The following is a 26,093-nucleotide window of genomic DNA, read 5'->3' on the forward strand; positions in this document are numbered from 1 at the left end:
CTACTAAGATCAGTTGCTCTTCTTTTCAATTAAACATTAGGATTTCAGTACAGTTGGCTAGTAATCTGAACTGGAATCATAGAAAACAAAAATTCTCAGCTGATTTACTTGCTCAGCAAATGCGGTGGCTTTATGACAGTGGTAATGGGTGAATTTTCTCTGTGTGGAATATTGGCTCACAAACTTAATGTTAATTTTGATCCTATAAAGACCTTGAGAAGGAGGGAAGTCTAAAAAAGTTGTTGATTCACTTACAGGAACAGCTGTTAATGGACCAGTCACTCACTGATTAAACCAAAACTGATTACATCATCTCTGTAGTGGAATATAATTTACTAAATTTATAAAGATACAAAAATCCTGTATCAGAAGATAAAAGAAGACACATAAGGAAACTTAGCTTTTTTTTTTAACTTTAAATTATTTCCCAGAATAATTTTATTGAAAACAGTAACTCACAATGATTTCAAACGGGCCAGGACTTCACCCATTTTCCTGCATTGCTCCTTGTTTATTGAATTTGTTAGAAAACTTGTTTCCAGTTGGTGAACAAAGTTATTAATAAACAGGAAAAACTAGTCTGAAACTCTATTAATAACCAATTTATTTTTTATTAGAGCAAATACAGTTGTGAAAACTGTACATTGTACATTTTGGGTCAAGAATTATAAATAAACTCATAGATAAAGAGTTCATTCTTTGACAGCAAGAAACTTCAAATAGACAAAATGACATTATTAAGTACATTGGCAGGCTTCACTGTGCTGTCCAAAATGTAGTGTACAGTATAACAACCAATTATAAATAGCCTTTCATGTAAAATACAGCTGTGCACATTTTAGAAAAATACCAACAATTTGTTTGAGCTTTGTTTTAAAAAAGCTTATAAATCATACATATTTATAAATGGTACTAACATGCTTACTTAAATTTATAAACATTTTCATAAGCTTTGTTACCCATTATTTCCAGAGCATAAAGTAATTTAAATAAACATTTAATAGGAATTAAATACGTCAGTTACAAAATTACCTCTCCATTTAAGGAGACAGGGGGTGATTTCACTGTTGGATGGAACATTTTGTCCATTATGTCAAGGCTTACACAGTAACTTTTAAAAATTTTGTTCTTATTTAAAAATTACTTTCCTAAATTTAAAACACAATTTAAACTTTTTTTTTTAAAAAATAAATATACAAGTTTTATTTTCATTTGCTCTCTTTCTGCTTTCTTCTTTATCCACACTGGTCAAAACACAGGATTCTCAACATACTTCTGTAAAAAACACCATGGTGTTACTGCCCTGCTCGGAGTTGCTTCGCTGCACAATATTCAGTCCACACCTACGTTACTTTAATACGCTGCATCAAAAGATAGCTAATGCACTTTCTAAGAACGCCGCCCATTAAACCATGCAAACACTTAGAAAGTTTACAAACAGGTTCAAAAACTATATCGTATGAAAGATTTTCTAATAGAGATAAAATAAACCATAATACAAGCCCTTTGCTTTTTGTAGCTTTAAATGAAAATATTTACTTCCCAAATGATCACACCACAGATTTTCAGTAAATAAGCATGCTTTTGATTAATATAGGGTACAATAATTACAGTATAATGGCACATAAAAAGAAACATGATCACATCATTTGAACAAAGGGCTGTGAAACTACTTAAGACAAACTTTCCAAATGAAAAATTTTGAGGCTTTTTTAATGCTGAGGTAAAATTATAAACAGACTTTAAAGACACTGAAGGCATCAAATCGATAAAGAATCACTTAACATTTCTAAATGCTCTACCTGAATGTATTCAACACAAATCTAGTATTTTAAAATTATGATAATTTATTATGAGCATTAGCTAGCTTAACTGCCATTGGCATTAATGTGCACTCAGACAAGACTTTATTTTAACCGCTGACAAAATACCTCAGTGTTGAAACATAATTATTCAAATCATCAATTACCACAGCACTAGAATAAAAAAAAAAAAAAAAAAAAAGAAAAAAGAATAAAAGTCAACATGCAAACCTGTATCTCATCTGTCTTGCCTAATTGTGATATCCCACCTCCTGTTTGGAATGTGCCGATATCAACTTAAGATTCTTATTTTTTTTATTATGAAAAGTTTTTCTTGCTAATGGAATAAGCATTTGAGCACTTTTAGGAAGATACCAATATCTTAAAATTTTTACTTACTAAACCTTCAAGCAAAATAGCTCTTCAGGTTTAGGAAAATGAATTTAAGCGTTTTATCTTCAGATTAGAAAAAGAGATTTCGTTTTCTGCTTCTGCTGCTAGGCAGAACTGGAAGCTTTCTCCAGGTTGGAGTAGACACTACGTTATGGCTATACATCAAATTTCATAAACAACGAATGAACAGAATCATGCACAGGCAAATGAAATTCGATCTCCCAGAAGACTGCAGGAGATGTTAAAAGCAGCAGGTAATGGAATAAGACTGGTGACTGATGCTGCTAACTATTTCTTCTAATGAGATAGGAGTGAACGCTGGAATCACTTCCACAGCAACAGAATCCTCTGACCACATTCCTCTGGCAGTCGTTTTCCCATCTCCCCACTAAAAACATCAGACGGTAAAATAGTAAGGCAGCTGTTAGCTTCCATCAACAAAAAGTGCAGCTCCGTACATTTCCAGTTTAGTCACACTCTGCTGGAACAGATGGAGAAGCCAACGCACTTCACTGGCGGGGCTGCTTCAGCAGATTATTTTGTTTGTTTTCCAACATGGCTGCTTGCTTCAGCTTTCAGAGGACCCCAAAGCCACGAGCCATCAGCAGAGAAACTGAGCTGGGCCCCTGGCTGAATTTTCCAAGTTTCATCTCTCTTGCGTCCCATCCTAATTCCAAGCCTCCTTCCCTGTGTCTGAGTATGACAGGTGCCATTTAAAAGGCTGATGACACAACTGCAGAGAACTGTGGGCTAACACCACTAGTTGTCATGACTTCACTGAAGGGTCAAAACAGTTACATTATTAAATAACTATGTTGAATCACATTCAGGCATAGCTAAAATTAAAGTAGGGAACATTAAAAGTATGCAAATAAATTAAATCTTTATCATTTGAGGTGGGGTGGATATAGTGATTTTATACAAGAACAAGACCTTTCTTACCTTTCCTAATTCCAGTCAAGTTAGAAAATGGACAAAAAGAATGGCTAAACCAATATTCAACAGCATTACCAGGGCGATCATGACTGAGTTAGGGCCCTGAAAAAAAAATAAAGATATCAGAATGGATGCAACCTTCCACACAGTGCACAGCAATGAACGTGACCTGACTTTATAGTTTCTACCTGTTTTGACCTTGCTCTGAAATATTACCTAATTATTAAATATACAGGCTCTGCTCCTGAAATATAGCCATTACCTGTCTTATTCAGGTGAGCTGAATATCATCTGTGCGAAAATGAGCTGGATAAACACAGGTGAGAGTACATTATTACACTGTTCTTACTCAGACTGAGATTAAACCATCTGACAAATATGACTGCATAACCAATGAAAACAAACCCACCAAGTTAAAGCAAAGCAAAGAAGCTGAACTACTTAAGGAAAGCTGGAGTGCTGCTCTTCATTCTTACATTAGGTTCCTTCTCTAATTCCAAGTCCTTTCAAAACAGACACGACAATGTGTCTTATGTAAAGAATACTCTTTTTTGATAACCAAAGGAAAAAAAAAAAGTTACTTACCATTGCATTAGCATATCTAGCAATGTTTCCATTATAGATTAAAAAACAATTTTACACCTGCAAAATTAAACTTGTTTTTATTTCATAGAATCATAGAATGGTTAGAGTTGGAAGGGACCTTCAAAGGTCATCTAGTCCAACCCCCCTGCAAGGAGCAGGGACATCCCCAACTAGATCAGGTTGCTCAGAGCCTCATCCAGCCTGGCCTTGAACGTTTCCAGGGATGGGGCCTCCACCACCTCTCTGGGCAAACTGTTCCAGTGTTCTACAACTCGCATCGTAAAAAAATTTTTCCTAATATCCAATCTAAATCTACCTCCCTCTATTTTAAAACCATTGCCCCTCGTCCTATCACAACAGGCCCTACTAAACAGCCTCTCCCCATCTTTCTTGTAGGCCCTCTTGAGGTACTGGAAGACCGCTATCAGGTCTCCCCGGAGCCTCCTCTTCTCCAGGCTGAATAGCCCCAACTCTCTCAGCCTGTCTGACACTTATCTTACAGACCTATATAGCGAAGAAATGAAATGCCAAAATACTCCTCTTCCTAGCTAGAGTTGAACTTGGTTAGAAAACTTTATCATTACATAATTTTAGTCTTTCTATGAAGCCAGAGAACAAAGGTTTTAATCCTTTTAAGCAATTTTGGATAATTTTTTAAAAATATGGATGCTTTCTAATGAGCAATTTGAAATAATGTCCTGAACAGACGGAAATTCTCAATTCTTCTGTTCTCCTCTTAACATATTTGATTTACTACAATATATTTTCACAAAGATTTTTGTATGCTTATATTTTAAGGCTGCACTTTTACTGTAAGTAGAAACAGAAAAACACTTCACTCTGACAATACTTTCCCAAATCACAAAAAAGACCACCAAAAAACCTCTGCAGAAAACTGTATTCTGAGCTATGTAAGGATCATTGGCTTGCATAAGAATCTATATATTTCACTCTAAATAACATAATTTTTTTCACTTTCCACATGAGGTGTGCCTTGCATAAGTTCATTATGCTTCATGACAATGCTAACATTAGCTATATAATTTCTGGAACGTAAGAACTTGCTATTATTAATTTGGTGCAGCACTGTAACTGGGAAGCTATTGAATAGTACTTGTGTCATTATTATATCACATGCTTTCATCCTGAAACGCTCCCACTGAACACTTTCTACCAGAACACGCATTTATACAGTAGTTAGGATGGCAGGCCAGATGTGGACTGCAAAGTTCTTGAGTAAGTCACAAAATGTGTTATGTCAAGTACTCCTTAAATCTCTGGGGAGCCTAAACCCAGTCAGCACCTCCTCTATCCGTAACGGCCATAAAGTTCCCTTTGCATCTATTCACAGGCATCTGTTCACACGCAGAGGATCTAGGTGTTCAAGTTCAAACAATGACTGAGGCTAGCAAGATGCTAGTTAAATGTTGCCATAGGAGTAGTGGGACTGGCAGCAACATTCACATTTTGCATAATGGCAGAGTGTCTGAAATATTCACTAGGAAATTGAAGACTAGGTTTAAGGTCACCTTAGTCAAAGGGATTTTGAATACCAAGTTCCTATTTAATCAGTGGTATGTTTTAACCACCAGGTCACAGAACAGAAGTGGAACCATGTTCCTTCCCTCTTACTGGAAGTGAGTCACTATGTGCCAAAGAATATGAGACACTTGGTGACAGAGAAGAGGCATAAAAGGAGAGCGTGACTCCAGGTATGGTTACATTTCTGATCACAGCACTGTAAGCAGCCTCGCTGTAGTAGTGTGTAACTCAAGCTTAATTCTTCTTTCTCTTTCTGGTGCGGTCACAACTGTGCTAGCTTGGGTACTTCCATGCTTTTCTACTGTGAAAGAAATCCAAGTTCCCACCAGGATTCCCACCAAATGCATTTGGCAATTGTGAGATTATGCATGAAAGCCATACTGGGAGACTTTGAGCAATAAAATATGTTTTACTTGAAACAACAGCTACTTTGAGAATCTCTCAGTTTTCCTGCCTTGGAATATCAGTGTCAACACCCTTAGAGTGAACCTTCCATTTACTGACTTCGTTTTTTTGAAAAAAAATCTCAGAATCTCATGACACACAAGAATAGGACATTCATGCTAATGTTACATATCTCTCAAAGGAAGTGCAATTACACTATTCACTTCCACTAATATTTGGATTTAGCATCTTTCTCTCCAGTGGTGAAACAACGGAACAGGTTCCCCTAATAAGTTGTGGATGCCTCATCATTGTAAGTGTTCAAAGTCAGCTTGGATGGGGCTTTGAGTAATCTGATCTAGTGAAAGACATCCCTACCTATGGCAAGGGGGATGGACTAGATGACCTTTAAATGGCTGTTACAACCCAAATCATTCTGTCATTCCATGATTCTAATAGAGACTCCCTGTGTGACTAAAATCAGATCAATAGCTCCTTTATTGTTTCAGATCCCACCTAGAGATTTTACAGTTACATTGCACTAGGAACTGCAAGGAACCGTCAAGGAGATCACTGCCTAAGACCATTAAAATTCACTGGGATTTGGCTGCCTAATGCTTTGCATATTTGAAAATAACATTCATGGAAATCTAGTTGATTTAGTGCTATTGAAGAAGAATTTGGACCTATGGGGACTTCACAGGAGCCAGGAACTCATTCATTACCTGAAATATATCCTGAAACAGAATCCTGATAGCCACAAGACAGCTTTTGGCCGAATGGCAAGTTGGGACTGCAGCTCAAACAGCAACTTGGTATCATTAGTGCACAGTCTTACAGAATTAAGCTTGGCGGAGGGTAAGGGGACTTCTCATCTGTTACACAGGTTAGATAGAAAAATCTCACCACAGCAACATTAGATAAACTAAGCTAAAAAACTAGGGGCTATGGTCTGAATCAAGAGATCTCATCTACAAAGACAGAAGAAAGTGACACCTTAAGAACTGGGTTGCTGATTTTATATGAAGATCAAAGAAAAATGTGTTATCTGTTTATGATAATAATCTAATGAGTCTATGCTTTATACAAGAAGTAAATCTCATCTCCTTTAGCCTGCTACATGCACTTTGTTTACTCTTCTGATGACTACAACCTCCCGCCCAAAGCAGAGTTTCCTGATATACTAAAAAATGATCAAACAGTATTTGTGGACAACGTCGTCATTATGCCATAAGCTACTACCTGTTTTGTAGACACCTATGAAACGAGCATTTAATGCTTTAAGACAAATACCATAAATAAGACTCTAGTGTCCTGCAAAGGCTTAAAATAGCAAAAGCCAAAATTAGTCTGAACAGTCCAAGAGTGACTAGAACAGGTGCACTAAAGAAGCTGTAGTAGAAAAAACTCCAGTCCTGCTTAAAAACTGCCCTTCCAGCTTCTAGTAAGTCAGCCACGTACCCAGTTAAAAATATAACCATACGATTAGTTTTCATTTGGGGAGGGTTATTTTCCTAAAATGTAGTGCCAGGAAGTATTAAGACCAGTCTTGTAATCCTACTGCATTAGGAATGTCCATTAATTTTAGCATAAAGTTCTTGCTCGGAGGGTTTTTTTAGGATCAGGCAAATACCAATCTATTTTTCTAGCATCATGGTCGTTATATCCCTTACTAACTGGATGTTAAGTGAACAAAGAGATGAGAGTAGAAGCACACTGGGTAACATTCTGCAAAACACTAGATACTTGTCAAAACCAGGCTAAACACTCTATGTGGCTTAAAAATCTTTACCTACAAAACAAAAAAAGTGACAATATAGTGGAAAACTTGTGCTTGGGCTGCACCTGACCTGGGGCAACACATGGACACAGACCAGGCAAATCAAATGTGTATTCATCAAGGTACACTAAAATTGTATTTTTTTGCAGTTCAATCCTACTTTTTACCCAAATCCAAGAGAATCTCAAATTAGCTTACATTCAAGGTGGGATAGCAGCATGCAAGCTGATATGGGGGCTAGAGGCTGCTAATGAGCAATCAGAAACACCTGATTACTGGTTTCTGGTCAAGTGTCTCTGTGCACACTTCACACTGTGGTAAATACAAGGTAATTTGAAGGTGCCTAATTCTCTGTGAAAAAAAGGATGATCTCCCCCTCATTTATTAGGGTAAATGCCTGCAAACACAGTTATTTTGGAGGAGCTGATGAGCGGTGACTTGGTCGTCGTGCTTTATTAATGTTTTCATCTTGACAAAACTATGACAGAATTCTATGGCTCTTTATTATGAGCTCTGAAATTATTTTAAACATTGATTTTTGAATATAAATACATAAACACATTTATAGGTGCGGTATAAGAAATATGTGTTGATATTTTTCAAGTGTAATGCCAGAAATGGGGATATCTAGAGAATCAATACTGTTCCTATAAATAACTTACTGCACAGATGACATTCAATGACATTCTTAAGGATGTAACAGATTCACAGAAAACACGAAACATTAGTTTGATTGCTCAAACAGCTGCTGCGGACTTTTCTGTAAATAAAGTTGGTTAAAGTTCCTAATCTAAATTAAAGTTTATGTTTCATTCAGATGTGAGAAATGGCTTTGATTTAGGTATACAGAAGGAAGAACTGAAAAATCTCACATTCTATATCTCTGTTCTTAATGCATTTTGACTGGAAACTTGGAAAAAACACAGCACAAATCTATACAGCACTTTTGGACAATCTAATGCAAGTGCTCAAGAAATGTTATAGATTCATCTTTGCATTCCAAAAACATGTTTTCTCATTCTCTTTTCATGAGAGTGAGAGTTTTTTTTTCTCTTTATATTCCTTAATAAATACATTTTTAAACTTTTATGGAGGATTTAAGGCAGATATAATTTCAATTCACAACAAAACCATTTGTCAGAATGACTATAAAGCAGTTGCAATTACTGACTAACACAAAATAATTCCCCAGTGCAGCCCTAGAATTTGGAAATCTCGCAACATTCAAAGTGTTTGGGATAAAGAGAAGTACCCTAATCTAGCTTCTCCTCAGAAACTGCACTCTTAGAGTAACTCATAGTTACTCTGTGTAACTTCAACACATGACTGAGCTCAGTCCAGGAACACTGCAGAACAGGCTACTGGTTTTCTGAAGTTGAAAGGTGATATTAAAAATTAAAAAAAGAAGTTTCCAGGCAGTGTTAAAAGTCATTCTGTACTAAGTCTCTCCCTCAGTCTGCTAGGCCAGTAGGCTACTCCTTTCTGCTTTATTTGTTTTAGGAGTTTTACTCATTTCAGCATTTCAAAGAAGCATGTAGGAAATTTATTCTATAAGGGCAAATTAATAGACAGAAATAGAAGACATATTTGAAAAAAACACATACATCTACATATATCTTAAAACGCTCTTATCTTAAAAATTAGTTCCTAAACTCTACTTTCCTTCCTGACTGAAATGCTAATAATAAGAATAATGCAATTGGGGTGCTCCGAATGAAGCAGAGGGACAGTTCCCAGATAACCTGTAACATCAGTAAACAAACAGTAGCTAGTGTACAATATCTCATCACTTTTCTACCTTTCCTGATAACAGGCTATGGGTTCACAGATCTTCTCCTGATTATTCTAGAAGGTCAATAAACTGCTTTTTAGGTGCCCTACTTGGTTTCTTAAGGTGAGGACTCGCTGAGCTCCAAGCCGTTATTTGATTTGGATGGAATGTAGGAAAAATAAAGACTATTTCTAGCCACTTATTTTCACCAGAGTTGAACAAAAAATTCCAATTCAGGCTAAAATTCTGTGCATGCTCACTCAACATTTACAAGCCTGACAGCTTTGTGTTACCCTACATAGAAGCTGTATCTGTGAGATTTGAAAGGTTAAAGGGCTGATATCAGCTGTAATACAGATTTGCAGATTACAAACCCACTGTGAACATCTACTTTGATCCGCACAAAACAGAATATAAGCTCCCTGCTGAACAAGAGGATATCATCCTGGCAAAATGCTCATTATCAAACTATTCAGTGATGGCTCCAAAAAGTCAGCATCTGAAAACTGATGTTACATTTAACTAATATCAATAAAAGCAACTTAAAACAAGACTTTTATCTAAATATATCCAGCTGTTGGATTTCTTACACATTTGCCTGTTAGCTTGGGAAACTATTTTATCCAAGTGTAGCTACAGAAAGTGATTTAATGTGTCAGATTTTTTTGCCTTGAATCCTTCATTGTAAGACATGTTTTAATCACTCTTGTAGCTCTTCGTGGGACTTTCCCATAAGTTTTTTTTCGTTTTAAATCCCTGATTTTTGGACACTGTATTTGATTCCAGAAGTGGTTGCATCAGTGCCAAAAGCAGATAAAACAGACTCCCATGTACTCTTGCTTAATCTTTCCTGTTGATAAATCTAAAGATTATATTAACATCTCTGGACAACAGCAGCAGACTGGGAGCTCATGCCCAGTTGCCTCTCTTGCTCCTGATCCACCAACCTTTTCCAGTTCTGATCCTGCATGGCCAGGCTCTATTAACTGTCCTTCAATATATGATCTCACATTTTGCTGTCCTGCACATGGATACTTGCATCTTTCTTAGCAGGTGATCTGGATCAGTTTGTATTGGTGATCTGCTGTCTTCATGATTTATCAGTTTCTTGGTCTCTGTGTCTTCTGTAAACTTTATAATTTCATGTCCTCTTTCATGTCATTAGTAAGAATGTTAATAAAATAGAGCAGCAGAATTAATCCGAGAATGACCTCACCAGAATAATACCAAATTACAGATGTTTTTTCCAATTACTTTTTGAGAACCATCAGTCAGTTTTTAAAAAATTACTTTAATGTGACATTTAGCCTTTGCTTCCTTGTCAGAATAATTAACTGTGTAAAAGCAAACTAAATGACCTTCTTGATTGAGGATATGATTCCTCTGTCACACCTGAAGATGTCAAGCTTGTTTGACAAAATGCTTTACAATGTATGTTGGCTGAAATTCCAACACCTTTTTATTTTTAGATTCTTTATTAATGAAGTCTAGTGTAAATTATTCAACTGTTTTGCCTGAGATCGGTGCTAGGCTATCCAGATCTCATGAAATAGGTCATTCTGTTTATCCCATCTAAATAATGACACACTTTTTTTTTTTCTACTGGAGTACAAAAAATGATTCAAAGAAACAATGCTTATTAAAAAAGAAACATTATGACAATTATCTAGACCTCATTCACTAAAGGTTAAATTTAGGATCTACAGCTAACATCTTCCTGAGTTTCTCTTGGCCCAGAAATAATTTTATCATCATCAGAGATTCTGAATTCGATAACCTGGCTTTTTCTTCTAACATGGAATAGAAATGCTATTAGTAATCTTTCTTTTTCTGCGTAACTATTGATAGTTCCATTATTTCTAAATAATAATGAGATTCATATTCACACTGATCTGAATGTATACTTTTAAAGCTCCTCCTCCATTTCCTAATGAAAAAGAAAGTCAAATTTTTCATGTCACCGTAAAATGCCAGCATTGTTAGATGCAAGCATCTTAAAACAGTTCATATTTTGATGCAGAATTGCCTGGTTTTAGAGCCTACAATCAACACAGAGAAGAAAATGAAAATGGGAGATTGTCTGGACTGGGTCAGACCAGAGGCCAGCATCCTGTGTCCAATGGTAGTCAAAAGTAGACCTTTTGGGGAGGAGAATGAGTGTAACTCCCAGTATTGCCCAATTATCCACCGAAGGACAACAAATATTGTTTTGCAGGGCGGGGGGGGGGGGGGGGAGATATATATATACACACATGTATATCTGCAAATATTTAACCACACACACACAAAACACACATATATATCTACACACAAACACACACTAATACACACATTAATGCACTTTTGTGTTGATGGGTGCAATAGGGATTTACGTTTCAATAGTCTGTCAGCATCTGGCTATTGACTAACCCTTCCAGTTTCCAAAAAGGGTAGTATCAAGGACTGGAATATTTGTTCAACACTCCTGTCTGGTGTAGTGGGTTCTACCTAGTAGACTGTATCTGAAGATTTAACAGAAGTGAGCTTTGCCTGTCTTTAGGTTGCAAAGCTCAGCACTAGGAGGCAAAAGGGTAGTGAAAGTGAAAAGGTTTCTTGTAGTACTCACCGAGCTGTTTTCTACTTCTTTTTCCACTGATGAGTGTGACTGATTATTAGCTGGGTTCTTTGGTGCAGTAAATTCTGGTTTCTTAATTTTCGTGTCAGGTTTGTTTTCTTTGGCATCTGGCTTACCCCCAGATCTAGCAGGACTTGGCTTCTGTGAGGGTGGCAACGGTGCAAGTGTTGTCGGTGATGGGTCAACAAATTCATCTTCTTCCTCAAACTCCTGTGGAAGCACTGGTGGATTCATTTTTACATAATAACCATGGTAGTGACCATGCAGCTCCCCATTCTCTGTGCTGATGGGATTGTGATGGGCTGAAAACTTTGGCTGGTATTTCACAGCTACTTCCTCCCTCACCGGTGCTTTTGAGTATAAAGGCTTGTTAACTGTGGGTGTTATATTCTCGGGGACTAAAAGCTTTTTGTCTTGACTGAGTCTTGCCCCAGAAGTGGAGCTTTGCCTTTTCAGTTGTTTTGAAGGAGAAGGCTCACAAGAAAGAGAAGGACTATGCCTTGGACTTGCTTCTGGGGTTCGAGGGGGCGTAGTACCTTTTCGATAAAAGTGAGGTGACTCTTTTGGGGTAGGTGGGTTTTCCTGAACTTTTTCTTCAGATTTTTCTTTCACCTCCATTCCTTCTTGAAATTTTTGTTTTATATAATCAGGGCCTGAAAAATAATGTAATAGGAATATTATTATTAAAACAAAAATAAGACTTCACAGTAAAACTATTGCTGTCTTGCTAAAATGCCAAGGCAAGTATTACCAAAAATTCACTGACATCCATAGTGATTTACTCTAAATTGTTCAGTAGTTGAAGTTACTGTACTTTTTGGTAATTGTTGGGACTATTTATTAATTTGGGTCAGTCACTTCATGTCTTCAGCTTTGCAAATGGTCACAGGACATAAACTGTCTCTGAATGAAGTCTGAGGGACTAAAGACTGACTTACCTTACATATCTATCATTCTTTTTTTTTTCCAAGAGGTATGTTTTGAGGTATGTTTTGCTTCATTATCCTAATCTATTTAACTTCTACCCCCATGATCATAGTATCTGTTTGACATGGAAGTAAGTAACCATCAGAATAACATATCTCTTCTGTCCTTATAACCCACAGGAAATAGGGCTTGAAGAACTTTTTTTCCTTTATGTGCATGTTAGCTTCTCTTACATACATATATATGTGCCTTGAACTCTCACACACCGCCTTTGTCTTCCTAATCCAACCACTTACCATATGAGGACCTAGGTTAACCACTCTAGTGGGTAACACAGTTCTGATTAGAAGGCAGGAAGACAAATTCTCTCGCATTCACTAGAGAAATACTTACAGAGCAGCCAGTATGAAGCATATCCTCCCTCCAAATCCTAGCTAAACACCCATGAGCACTCACCACTAGGTCACATTCACCACTAGGACTCACTTATCAAGGTGCATTTCTGTGCAGCTATTTACGTAAAGACAAGCTGGATGAGATGCTTTGCTCCAGGTTTTGGCTGTCTGATTGAACAGTTCAATGCTAAGACTTGAGCAAATGCTCTGTTGAACAAACAAAATTGCTGTAAATCTGTCTGTATTGCGGGCAGCGTTTTCTATTTTTCTTCTGAGAGGCCACATTCCAGATTCCAGGATCATGTCCTGTAAGAAGTCAGAGGCTGGGGAGCTCTGTTAACAAAGAACTGCTACAATTTTTCTGTATGTTCAATAATGGCTTCTGCCAAATACATTGCAACTGTTTCTCCACTTCTGTCTTTGCTAGCACAACTACTTTCCTTTGATTTTTTTTTTATCTTCTGTAAGTGAGGCTTACTTGTGTTTTACGTCACAGAGAAATTCAGTGCTCAGAGAAGAATGTCTGCACACATTTTCTGCATTTGAATTTCTAGGAGGCTCTACCTGTGTTAGGCAGATAAAGTGTTTTTACAGATGCCAGAAGTATATGCATCACTACACAGCGCTGAGATGAGAGGAAGGAAGGAAGAAAGAGCAGCATGAAGTTTTTGGAAGTTACTGAGTCATTTGGGAAGTAGGCATTGCTGAGAAGGAGAACTGCTCAGCATGCAATCTCCTTTGAGTTGTAGAATTGCAATGTTTTTGGCATCTCTGAAATCCAGGGGTGAAAATAGGGAGCTGTTGAGAGAGAAGGCTGGACATAGACATGTAGGGATTTGTTCACAAATGATGTTTGAGGAGGAAGCTTTGAGGAGTTAAGCTTGCACAGAGGGAGAGGACTACAGGCTTGGTTCTTACAGCTTTTTATGATCTTCCTGGTAAAAGGGAAAGGCAGAACAACACAAATTAAAAGTTGCCATATATAAAGTTACAGGTACAATCACCATTTACACAATTGTCCATCACGTAGGGTATTTCCTTCCGTCTTTGCTGAGATACATAAGATAATGCTGATGTTTTTAACATGCATAAACTTTGATTTTCTTCTGTTTTCACAGAGGATATAATTAGGGGTACAAAGAGAAAAGGACAGCTAAAAGAGCTCTGCCTAACCTTTAAGCATAAGCCATGGAGCTGTCAAATTGCAATAATTACTTGTTATGAACACATCTACACTCACCTTAGCTTGCTCCTTATGACTTCTGTGAAGACAGCATCCCAACTGGAATACTGTCTCTTCAGCCTTACAGTGCTGCTCAAATGGCATCTGCTTTGCTCCTGACATATCCAGTAAATTCACATCCTGTGACACCTCTCCACTGCCCAAAATACGTAAAGATATGACTTTTCCTAGTATCTGACAGCACTTGACAGACTGGAGGCACTTTCTTAAGAAATATAACGGCCTCAGAATTGCCATCCCTCTCCGCTGTTTCCTACAATCAACTAAAAGCCTGCCAAGGCTGGCCAGAGGGACTCTCAAGCTTCCAGAGACCTCCAAACTGTATTGGAATTTCTGAAACAAGAAGGAAGCCAGATCTTGGCTTCTCATGTCTTCACAAGAGACTGGCAGAGTGAAAAACAAAAAACTTAAACAAAAACAAAAAATCTCATCTTTAAGTGAAGCTCTCCAAAGAAATTAACTGTCCATAGGCTAACAATGCCATATTTTAACTGGATATTTGGCAGTGTTTGATGCTATGTGACTGAATCCCACCAGAGAAGGCTGTAGCCATCTGCATCCAGGTGAAGTCTGAGAGTGTCTGACCAGACATTCAGCAATTGCCTTAACATAACACAGCAGATCTCTCTCCCACTTCTCGGTACATCACATACAGCTATTAGAGATACATCTCTTGCCTCCAGCCTTGCCAGGCAGGTCTTTCCAACACTCGAATTCTTGGCTCTGTGCTGAAGTTACTTTTGGAGATTGTCCAAGGACTTTTTTTACGTCTGTTCACTGTATTCAGTACAATCAGCTTATGCACCTGTCTGAACCACCGACTCTAACCAGCAAGAACACAGTTCCTGCTCTCTTCTGAGGACTAAAAATAGCTGTGAGGACTTACCTTGCCCCCTTCATTAAACGCATTATCCAACACTACAGACACAGTCCTTTTTCTTCACCATAAGTGCATAGAGAAGTCTGAAGGAAGCAGGGCCAAAGGAATTTGGAAAGGGAGTCACTAATATCTGATCCTACAAGATTTCTCAGCTGCCTGATCTTAATGAGGAAGAAAATAGGATTTGAGAGTAGGAAGAAGGCAAAATGGGATTATCTGTCTAGGAAATAAACATGGAGTTCTGTTCTTCATTTTGCAGTTCAAGCAACCAGTAGATATATTCCTAGATATGATATGTCTGAGTGCCAGGAGAACCTGGTCTGGAAAGCAGAACCAATAAATGCTTTCTAACCAAGTAAAGAAAAAATTTCTTTGTGGATGAACCTGTGTGTTTTCTCGTGGTGACATGCTGGTCCTGCTACTGCCAGCTGAAAACTGACGCACCTTTGATGGCTGAAGGTCAGACATAGGGCAGTTTTGGCTCTCACAGCTGTTGCCATGCTAGCAACTGGACGGCACCATTAAAGTGTGAGTTACCCAGTATTCGGGGGAATAGCCTCTGAAAGACAAAGGACTGTGTGGATGTGTGCAATGTATGCACAGTCTCATTCAGTCTGCCGGTCTGCTTGAAGACCATTTCATTGATGGCTGTGGGGTGAGGGAAGCTTTGGTTTGGTTGCAGACACACTCATAGCTGTTCCAAATCTAGAATTTCTTGTGGAGTTGTTGTGTGACATGTCCTTCTTCCTGGAAGGGCTCCAGTAAGTGATGTGACAGCATGGCCAGCCATGTAAATGAGAAGAGAAGGGTGCCCTGGTTCTGCCACAGCATTTTTAGAGAGGTGATAGCCGCATGCTTTCCCCCGTGGCCCAGTGAGGTATACATATTGGCAGCAAGGGGCTGATTCAGGATTGTGGCTCAAACAGTGTCTGACAATGTCATCTTGCAGACAGTGCAAATGCAGCCAATGTTTCCCAAGAAGGCTAAAAAGAGATCTTGTGCCTTATCAGCTCAGAGTGAAATCTGAAGCTTGAGAATGCACCTAGGATAGTGAGGAAAAAGGAGTAGATATATACTTATATATAGAAGCTTCAGGTTATACTCCTGACTATTCAATCCAGCCAGTTTCATGTATTTTGGCCTCTTTGCGAAAGAGAAAAGATGAGGACACAGGAAAAGGGTGGGACTGCATGAGGATGAGCTCAGGAAGTGCCAAAGGCACTAGTATTCCTTGGAGTAGGGCTGGTGATCCTCAAGGAGCAATTCTGAATTCCACAGTCAATACGCAAAACTGAGTAACCTGCCATAAATCTCATTTTCACAATTTGAGGAGTTTTTGCCTCATTTTAGTATAAAGATTTCTATATTCTCAAAATTATTATGTTAATACTTATTTTAACTGGCTAAAAGGATTTCCATAGTAACACATAAACCAAATAAAAATTTCTGATGTTCTGTGGCAGGACTGCAGGACAACGCATTTTCAAGTAATACAAGAACACTTCTGTAGTTTTCTAATACTATAAAGTAAGAGAGTAGTTAGTAATGTACAGAATTAAAATATACTAGAACATTGAATTAAAAACAGTACTATGTAAACTAAAATATACTATATTCTAGTACATTTTAGTTCTGTATAGCACTGTTTTATTTTACGAGTTAATCCACTGCATCCTACTCTTTTGCAACTTTCCATGTACTCCTGTACGACCTTGGACATGTTATAACATCTTACTTGGTCCACATGTAATAAGGAATTATGCAGTGGATAACACTCAGGTTTAAAAGCTTTTTCCTGAATCAAAATTGTTTAAGAGACGGAATTCTGTCGACATCAGCAAACAATTTCCACAAGAAACATTTTCACAGTACCAGACGCGTTCCTTCTCAGAGGAAATGTTGTGAGAAACTCCACCTGGACTCCACTAGAAACTCCACACTTTGGGAGCAGCGAAAAAGTTTCGGGAGAGCAGGTTTACCTGAGCTAAGCTTGAGATACTATGCAATACAGATGAGACCCTCTCACCGTACAATGACAGAGGATGCCTATTCCTGCAGCCCTGGACTCCTATGTGACTAAAGAAGGCTCCTGTAAGACCCTATAGGTAAACACAGGCTCTAGGACTTCAGCAGCCTTGTCACTTGAGTGTCTCCGGTCCCCATGGTGGATTGGTACTCCCAGTTGTAAACTGGCTGGCTGCTGCACAAGAGGTGAGGATCCTCCTTCCTCTTCTCCCCCTCCAATTTGTGAAGGCCCAGCCACAGTTTTAAAATCAATTAACAGTGATTTGGATGAAAGGTGCTGCAATTATACAGCCTGCGCAAAAACGCTAATTTGGGAATTCGCCGACATAACCAATAAGACTATGCTTAATTAGGTCATCATAACTCGCAAAACTATATTTAAAATCTAGAGTTTGATGTGTTCTTTACTATAGAGACCAATTTTGTTTTTCAGATGTCCTCTCTATTGTGTTTCAGAGGAAAATGAAAAACATGGCAAAATCATCTTGTTAATATATGGAAACAGCATTTAGTCTCTTATTCTGTGCAATTTTACAGTAAAAAAAAAAAGAAAATAAAAAGAAATAGCTTCTCCTTAAGAAAAAAAACTCTAACTTTATAAATAATTTTACAAACATCTTATAATTTCTTCATGATGCTTCTTCCACTCTTTTGTCCTCACAGCCTTACCATTCTTACAATTCTGGAAAAACAAGCATTTCATATTACAATTTTATTAGTCTCCTGAAAGAAAAAAAAAGATTGCAATGTCACTAGTGCAGGCTCTAGAATATAATATTTACAGAATATAATATTTAAAGTACTGCTGATGCTGAAATGATGTGACTCAACGTCAATGTATATTAGAAGTAATTCTTAGGTAACCATGAGCTTATTTCTGCTTTTTAAACTAGAGTATACATGTGATGCAACCTAACGATCCTTGGTGCTACATAAAGAGTTAACAAATATAACAGTGCTATATATGCCAACCTCATGAAGTTCAACAAGGCCAAGTGCAAGGTCCTGCACATGGGTCGTGGCAATCCCAAGCACAAACACAGGCTGGGCGGAGAATGGATCGAGAGCAGCCCTGAGGAGAAGGACTTGGGAGTGATAGTGGATGAGAAGCTCAACATGAACTTGCAATGTGTGCTTGCAGCCCAGAAAGTCAACCACATCCTGGGCTGCATCAAAAGAAGCATGGCCAGCCAATTGAGGGAGGTGATTCTGCCCCTCTGCTCTGCTCTCATGAGACCCCACCTGGAGTACTGTGTTCAGCTCTGGAGCCCCCACTGGAAGAAAGATGTGGATCTGTTGGAGCAAGTCCAGAGGAGGGCCATGAAGATGATCAGAGGGCTGGAGCGCCTCTCCTATGAGGACAGGCTGAGAGAGTTGGGGCTGTTCAGCCTGGAGAAGAAAAGGCTCCAGGGAGACCTTATAGTTTGTCACATATCTTCTCGGAGAGGCTGAGAACTGTGTACTGAGTCAGAATTCAAAGACTGGGAGGAGGAAATAGTAAATGACGAGTAAGTTTCTTACTGCACATTATATCCTAGTACAAACCCAGGGCACGATATTGTTGAAGTAAAAGCTGAAGTCTTTTTTGTTTAAATGCGCTGTACTAAAAAAGGAAAATACAGTTTGGTGTTAGTACTACAGGTTGCTACATACTGTGTGAGAAATAAGCCCGTGAAAACCACATGGTTTGTTATCTTCTGACGTGATCAATGGTTTTCTGAAGTATCACTGTTGGCAACAATATCCATGCTTTCATAATACGATTTATTTGCTACTCTGATGAATATTAATAAAGCTCAGAAAGCCTGGTGACCCATTAGAGGATCAATTAATACAGGATCTTTTTTTTTTTTTTTTCCTGCAAGCATCCAAAATGCTCCTATGTTAGGATTTTTCAGGATAGGACATTGATTTTATAGTAATTCCTCAGCATTCAGGATGGTAACTGTAGGTGAAGGAAATAAAAATAATCGTTTATCAGTCTGCTAAAAGAAGTGATTTGATGAGTCATTATGAAACTGCAAATAACTATATTCAGCAAATTTTAGAAAGACAGAGTTTTTTGTTATTGCTTCATTGTGGAGATGTGTAGGGGAGAAGAACTATAATTAATGTCATTATTACTTCCTTGGTCTTAGTCTTATTTTTCTGAAGGTTATACTGATAACAGAAAAAAAAAGCTTTTAACTGCTAGGCTGCTGGCTTGAATTCAGCCTAAATGAATGGAGGGCTCTGCAATGTCATGTGTAAAATGTGTTGATGAGCTCAGTGGAGCAGAGATATGATTATGGTTTTAGTAATGTTTGGCAGCCCTGTCTGCCATCTTGGCAGACTGAACTGGGATGGAATGGAGCTGGAAATTACGGGGTGAGGATTATAGCCGTAGAGAAATCGATGGATATAACACAAGGTGTTTAAAGAGGTATAGGCTCTGTGAGATCATTTCTGTCTGACTTAGATATGGCAGTTTAAGAGGTCATCATCCCAGATGTCTGCAGTATCCTTCTGACGGATATAGTGCCCCAGCAACAGGACACGGAATGGTGCAGCTGCCTCATGGTTGGGTCAATGGGCAGCAAGGTAAGTAAGATTTCTGGTCCCCAGACAGTGAAAGGGCACCTGGCTTATTGCCAAGTTGGAGGCAAGATTTCCCTAAAAAGAAATGTCCTACTCCTAGTGAGTGATGCATATACAGGTTATTTAATAATTTCTTAATTCAAAATGACATACGTAGGCCCTGTTGCCCTGTTTTGGCTGCATCTAAAGTTGGTTATGCCAGCTGGAATAATGGCTCTCCTTAACTGTACTTGAGAATGATTAACAGAAAAAAAAAATCATGCATTTCCTAAAGTTTAAAAATAATTCATGTCACAAAAGAGAAAGAAGAACTGAAATGGAAGGGACTGTTGACACTGTCTGGTAAGATGGAAAAGAAACCCAAACCTGGATGCCTGCTTTAACTTTTAGCCTCTGATGGCAACTCCATTTTGGTGATGTATAATCAACACTTTACATGCTAGTAAGCAGCTTCCCTAGCAAGGTGCAAATCAAAAAATCTTGCCTTGAATAATTTTTAAATTCCATTTGGCTGCCTTACAATACTTTCTTTTTTTTTTTCTTTTTTTTTTTTTTTCTTCTTCCCATAGAGCCATAGAATCTTAAGGTTGGAAGAAACCTCCAAGATCATCAAGTTCAGCTGTCAACCCAACACCACCATGCCTACTGTCCTGGAGTGCCATGTCTACACAGTCTTTGAACACCTCCAGGGATGGTGACTCCACCACTTCCTTGGGCAGCCTGTTCCAGTGCCTGACCACTCTTTCAGTAAAGAAGTGTTTCCTGATATCCGATCTAAACCTCCCCTGCCGCAACTTGAGGCCATTTCCTCTTGTCCTATCACAAGTTATTTGGGAGAAGAGACCAACACCCGCCTCCCTACAACCTCCTTTCAGGTAGTTGTAGAGAGCAATGAGGTCTCCCCTCAGCCTCCTCTTCTCCAGACTAAACAACGCCAGTTCCCTCAGCCACTCCTCATAAGACTTGTGCTCCAGACCCCTCACCAGCCTCGTTGCCCTTCTCTGGACACGCTCCAGTAACTCAGCGTCCTTCTTGTACTGAGGAGCCCAAAACTGCACACAGTATTCGAGGTGTGGCCTCACCAGTGCCGAGTACAGGGGCACAATCACTTCCCTACTCCTGCTGGCCACACTGTTCCTGATGCAAGCCAGAATGCCGTTGGCCTTCTTGGCCACCTGAGCACACTGCTGGCTCATGTTCAGCGGGCTGTCTACCAGCACCCCGAGGTCCCTTTCTGCTGCACAGCTTTCCAGCCATTCTTCCCCTGGACTTACTACCACTAGCATGGAAGTACCATGACTGCCTAGGAAAGCAAACTACTAGGTAAACAAGAGGGAGAAGAGTGCATGTTTTGCATAATCAAAAAATACTTTAAAATATAGTGTTTACCTTTTGGGATACTTTGTAATCTTTCTTAACTCATTCTTACTCCCAATTCCTTATTTCCTCCTCCTCTCCCCTTGAAAATATCTTCTCTTTGCTGAAATTTTCTCCAGCTTAGACTTCTAGGGTTTCTCAGTCTGTTGTTAGCATTGCTGCTTCCTTAAGCACTACTCCTAGTAGCCCTTATTCTCCTACTGCACGTGCCAGTAGTTACTCACTCACTAGATCCATGAACGTCATGGAGAATGATGTCTACATACACTTATTTTATGGAACTGTTGTGATTTGATCTGGCAGCCTGCTGTCCCTCAAACCACGTACTACCAATATGACCTAAAAATATAACACAAAGATAGCACATAATATGGTATTATACTATTGCCACAACCTCACAAAGCAACATCATCATTCAGCAATGCAAAAGTTAGAATACACAAATCTTCCACCTAGGACTAACTTTAAAAGTTATCCATCACTGAATACAAGGTTTTAATGCAGCCTTCCCTTCTTGATAAGTAAAGATAAGCACCTACAATAGGTAATCACTGTTAGAAATCGCTTATTAAGTGTCTCGTGCAGAAGAACACCAAATATATGAATTCTTCTGTATCAAGCTTGCCCTCTAAACTTTCTTTATTCCTGCTCAGGAAGCAGTTTTGTGTACTATAATGAACAACTTCCAAGTAGTTTTGCTAGAATACGCACCTACAATCTTGAAAAGATGCAAAAGCACTTTATTTTCCTGGTTTTGACATAAATGAAAACAACAGGGCCTTCTCAAAATCCACATCAAACACTTCCTGTCACGGACTAGACAAAGATCAAGAGTGCTGAGTTACTTATTTACTAGCCACACATACACTTTGGCCAAACCCAAGGCTTAGTTCTTATGCCTCTATGTTTGCTCTGCTCTGATGTTTACACAGCACAAGAGAACTATTGGTGTGGCCTGTGAACTGACTACTTTACAGCTAGTCTCTCTGATTTCACACGGGCATTTGTTGAAAAGTATATTGCACTATGTTATCTCACAATGCTTCTTGAAAATATTAAAATGTTTACTCAAGCACACAGACTTAATTTGCTAGCAACAGCAATCATAACAAAAAATGAAATGGACTTCCACAAAATGATCCAAATCGTATACAACATCACAAACTCATGAGACTAGCAGCAGGATGACAAAACAGAAATGTTGATGCAACTCGTATCTGTATGAAACACAGACTGTCTCTTCTCTCCCATCCTATCAGTTCCTCCAAACCTGAAACTAATTTCAGTCATCCTATCATCAACATACCTGAATATAACACATAAATAGTATTTTTGTATTTTGCATTTTTGTGTCCTCCAATATACAATTTAAAAATAATTAAGGATAAAAGAATCCCTAAAAGTAAGATTTTCTTCCTCAAAAGACTTCCAAATGCATCATTATAGAGTAGATATATACACACTGAAAGAAGGCAGGAAAGAACACACTAGTGAACCTCAAAAATTGCCTGCAGTCAGCACTAAGTAAGAACAACATATTAATTCTGATTGTAAATCCAACCTCTGCTCCGTTTCGTTGACTGCTTTAGTAGGTGACTGAAGTAGCTGTGACATTTGCAAAACAAGGCACAAAATTCATCACTGTAGTAGATTACAGTGTGCACGTCCTTACGCTTTTGGTTTCAGTACCATCAGAAAAATGTAACAGATTTATCCTGTCTGATAGACAGCACTATGAGTGCTGCACAGTGCTTTCTAACATCTCACTGGGACATCAGCTTATGGACATAGTGATCGCTCAGGACCAGCAACCTTAATTACGGCTTGCTTTGCTTACCCTAACTCTCCTTTGAGGAATATTGACAGAACTTCAAAAAACATTTGACAAGACTATACGGTGTTGCATATGGCTTCTTCATATAGGACAGGTTTCATTTTTCTAGGCTAGATAATATACACACACTGTATTTAACGTGAATGCTCCTGGCTAAATCATACAAGAACTATAATCTACTTGAATCCTTCTGAGCCTGCAGGCTGCTTAATATGAGATAACTGAGAAGGTAAGTTTTTAGCTTTTCCACAGAAAATCTAGAGCCTACTTTACTTCAGCTGAGCTGCACTGGGCCATGAGAGAGACTGAAGCCTACCATCAGTTTATGTTTTAGCGCTGTTATTAAGAATGGTACATGAACCTCTGATCATGGGAACATTTTTCTGAAAACTTGAAAAAAAACCACTGGAAAATTCAGAAAATGTTAACCACAGCAGTAGTGTTCTTTAAGTCCCTTTATATGTATTACAGCAGATGGGCAAAAGTGAAAGGCTGTAATTCTGTTCTCATCACAACTGCATAGTCTCTGAAAAGACAAATTTTATATATATAAAAAGACTGTTAATGTGGCATAATAGCTGCCTTCGCCCAGCAGAATCCACACTTCTTTACATTTCTCCCAGCATGTCCACATCTTTCTGATATGACAATGCCCAGAGTTCTACACAATATTTCAGGTTCAGTGTCACTGCGATCGTGCAGAGAAGGGATCATTACCCTTCTTCTCCATGACGTGCTGCTTCTGTATATGCAGCCTGTATCACATTTCAAGTGCGTGGCTATCATCTTGCTCCATGGGAGTTTGGCAACTGACCTCAACAGGAGCAGGTTCATGCCTCATCTCCAACTGGCTAAGTCTGTCAGCTCGTATGGACTTCTCATAGCACTTTTGAGGAGCAAGTCATTGTCTTCAGTTTAAATATGAGGTCTGACAATTCTGCAAACTAGCTTATATTTGGCGAATGACCACTGCTGTAAATGGTAGCACTTGCTTTCAGCTATATGTGGAATGTTACTGAGAACTTTGTTTTTCACAGAATCATAAAATCATTTAGGTTGGAAAAGACTAAGATCACCAAGTTCAACTGCAAACCTAACACTGCCAAGTTCACCACTAAACCATCTCCCTAAGCACCACATCTACACATCTTTTAAATACCTCCAGGGATGGTGACTCAACCACTTCCCTGGGCAGCCTGTTCCAATGCTTGACAACCCTTTCAGTGAAGAAATTTTTCCTAATATCCAATCTAAAGCTCTCCTGGTGCAACTTGAGGCTGTTTCTTCCCATCCTATCACTTGTGACAGGTTTCCTCTGTTCCACCTCCTGTTTGCAACATACCACTTCATTATTACCTGTGGATGTAAATAATATGGTGTTCGCCATATTATGCAACTATGCAATGTAACACTCATGACATTTGGCTAGTCATTAGTGAAGACTCAGATGCAATGATTACAAATTTCCTTCAACTTTCTAACCAAGAACTTCCTTGTTCCTAGTCCCTCTACCTTTTCTTTTTACAATCTTCATCCTGTTTAATCTCACCACGTGAAAAAATTCAACTACCAATTCCATGCTGGCCATGTTTCAGTTCCAGGTTTTACTCCTGTTCAGATTATGATCTGAGTGAATAATTGTTACAAGACTAATAGGTAGAAATCTTCATCTGTTCAAAATTCTTAGCATGATTCTCTATATCACGCTGAATAATACTACGGTACTCTACATTACTCAGGTCTACAGTGTGAATAACATCTTCATTTTTTAGATCTATCTCTACACTCTCTCTGCTTCTAAGTAAGTCTTAAGTTTTGCAGACTTTTTTGGAACAAAATGCCGTGTATATTACGCATCTATTTCTCTGGCCTTGACAAACATAGAATGCAGCTGCAAAGATTATTTTTCTCGAATGTTCTACCCTTTCCTCTGGAATACATCTCTTGTTTCCCATTTCCTATAAAAACAACAGCAGAAAAGCCCACAGCAAATGTTTACTGCTTATGGTCAAGCAGTACAAGGCACTGTTACCAGCACAGCTGCAGAGATGTGCTAATGTAACCCATGCCACATGTAAAAAAAAATAACATGAGAAACCTAACCTTTGTCAACACAATTTAAGCCTTCACTAGTATAATAAAATCCTTTTAAAATAAATCAGCATACTCTAGTGAAAATTAGCACTGTAAGGAAAGTTCTCCCAGTACAGGCCTTGTTAGTCGAATTTTGACGTGGAACAATTATTTATGACGCAGTTATAAATAGGATTTATAATGGAAATGTTGACACTGTGATAATAGTCCCACGTGATAGACCCTACTTCATCTTGTCCTTGGCTGATGGACACTGTGACAGACCAATATAGAAACTTACTGAGGCAGGCCAACAGTGGGCAGGTTCTGTGTCCTGGAAGGTATGGTTCTTTCGGGAGCAAATGAATAATTTTGAACAAGAGAAAAGAGGCAATTAAAGCTCTAAGGTAGCACTGTCCTCTTTCTCTCACCTGTAATTAACACTCCCACAGTGGCAGCTCAGATAGGTATTCTAGGCTAGAATTCAAGAAGTTACTTCAAGATAGCAACATAGCCGAGACAGCACGGAAGCTAGTCTAGGCTAGTTGCCTGACTATCTAGCTAGCTTCACAGTCAGATCCCGTAGCCTTTACTAGGCAACCACAAGTTGTATCTAGATGCAAATTAACTAGCTCAGTACTTAATGGAAGCCTGTGAAAATTACAGTGATTGTAACAGCTTTACTTCTCTACAGGAAACTGGTTCTCTGTTATTAGTTTTAAAAGTTAATTTGCTCAAAACTAATTATGCACTTATTTTCTAAGCAAATAATTTGATTATGTGACTCAAAAGTATCCTGGAGAAATTGAGAAAGTATCCTGAAGAATTAAGGCTACTCCTTTGCAACCTCTCATTCCTTTGCTTTCTCCCAAGCACACTCTCTTGTCCCCGATGCATGCAGAAATGTTGCGGAGTTCGTGGATGCATGTATGTCAGTGGGGCAGGATGGGTGCAG

The 26,093-nt window shown here is 38.6% G+C and overlaps 1 protein-coding gene across 5 annotated transcripts in view; it reads right to left on the minus strand.

Annotated features, from left to right (window-relative positions):
• Positions 1–587: 587 nt before the first annotated feature.
• JPH1 (junctophilin 1) overlaps positions 588–26,093 on the minus strand; it is an 85,949-nt gene continuing 60,443 nt past the window's right edge. The window contains exons 4-6 of one of the 5 annotated variants that reach the window (XM_086740941.1): positions 11,799–12,460; positions 3,138–3,233; positions 588–1,275 (exon numbers count right to left, since the gene is read on the minus strand). In XM_086740941.1, coding sequence (XP_086597067.1) covers positions 3,153–3,233; positions 11,799–12,460 — 743 coding nt within the window. In that variant the 3' untranslated portion in view covers positions 588–1,275; positions 3,138–3,152. The other 4 variants (XM_086740942.1, XM_086740940.1, XM_086740943.1 and 1 more) reach the window with 4 other exon arrangements.

Source organism: Chlamydotis macqueenii, chromosome 2 (assembly GCF_036417535.1).
Source record: "Chlamydotis macqueenii isolate bChlMac1 chromosome 2, bChlMac1.mat, whole genome shotgun sequence".
Taxonomy (NCBI): Eukaryota; Metazoa; Chordata; class Aves; order Otidiformes; family Otididae; genus Chlamydotis; species Chlamydotis macqueenii.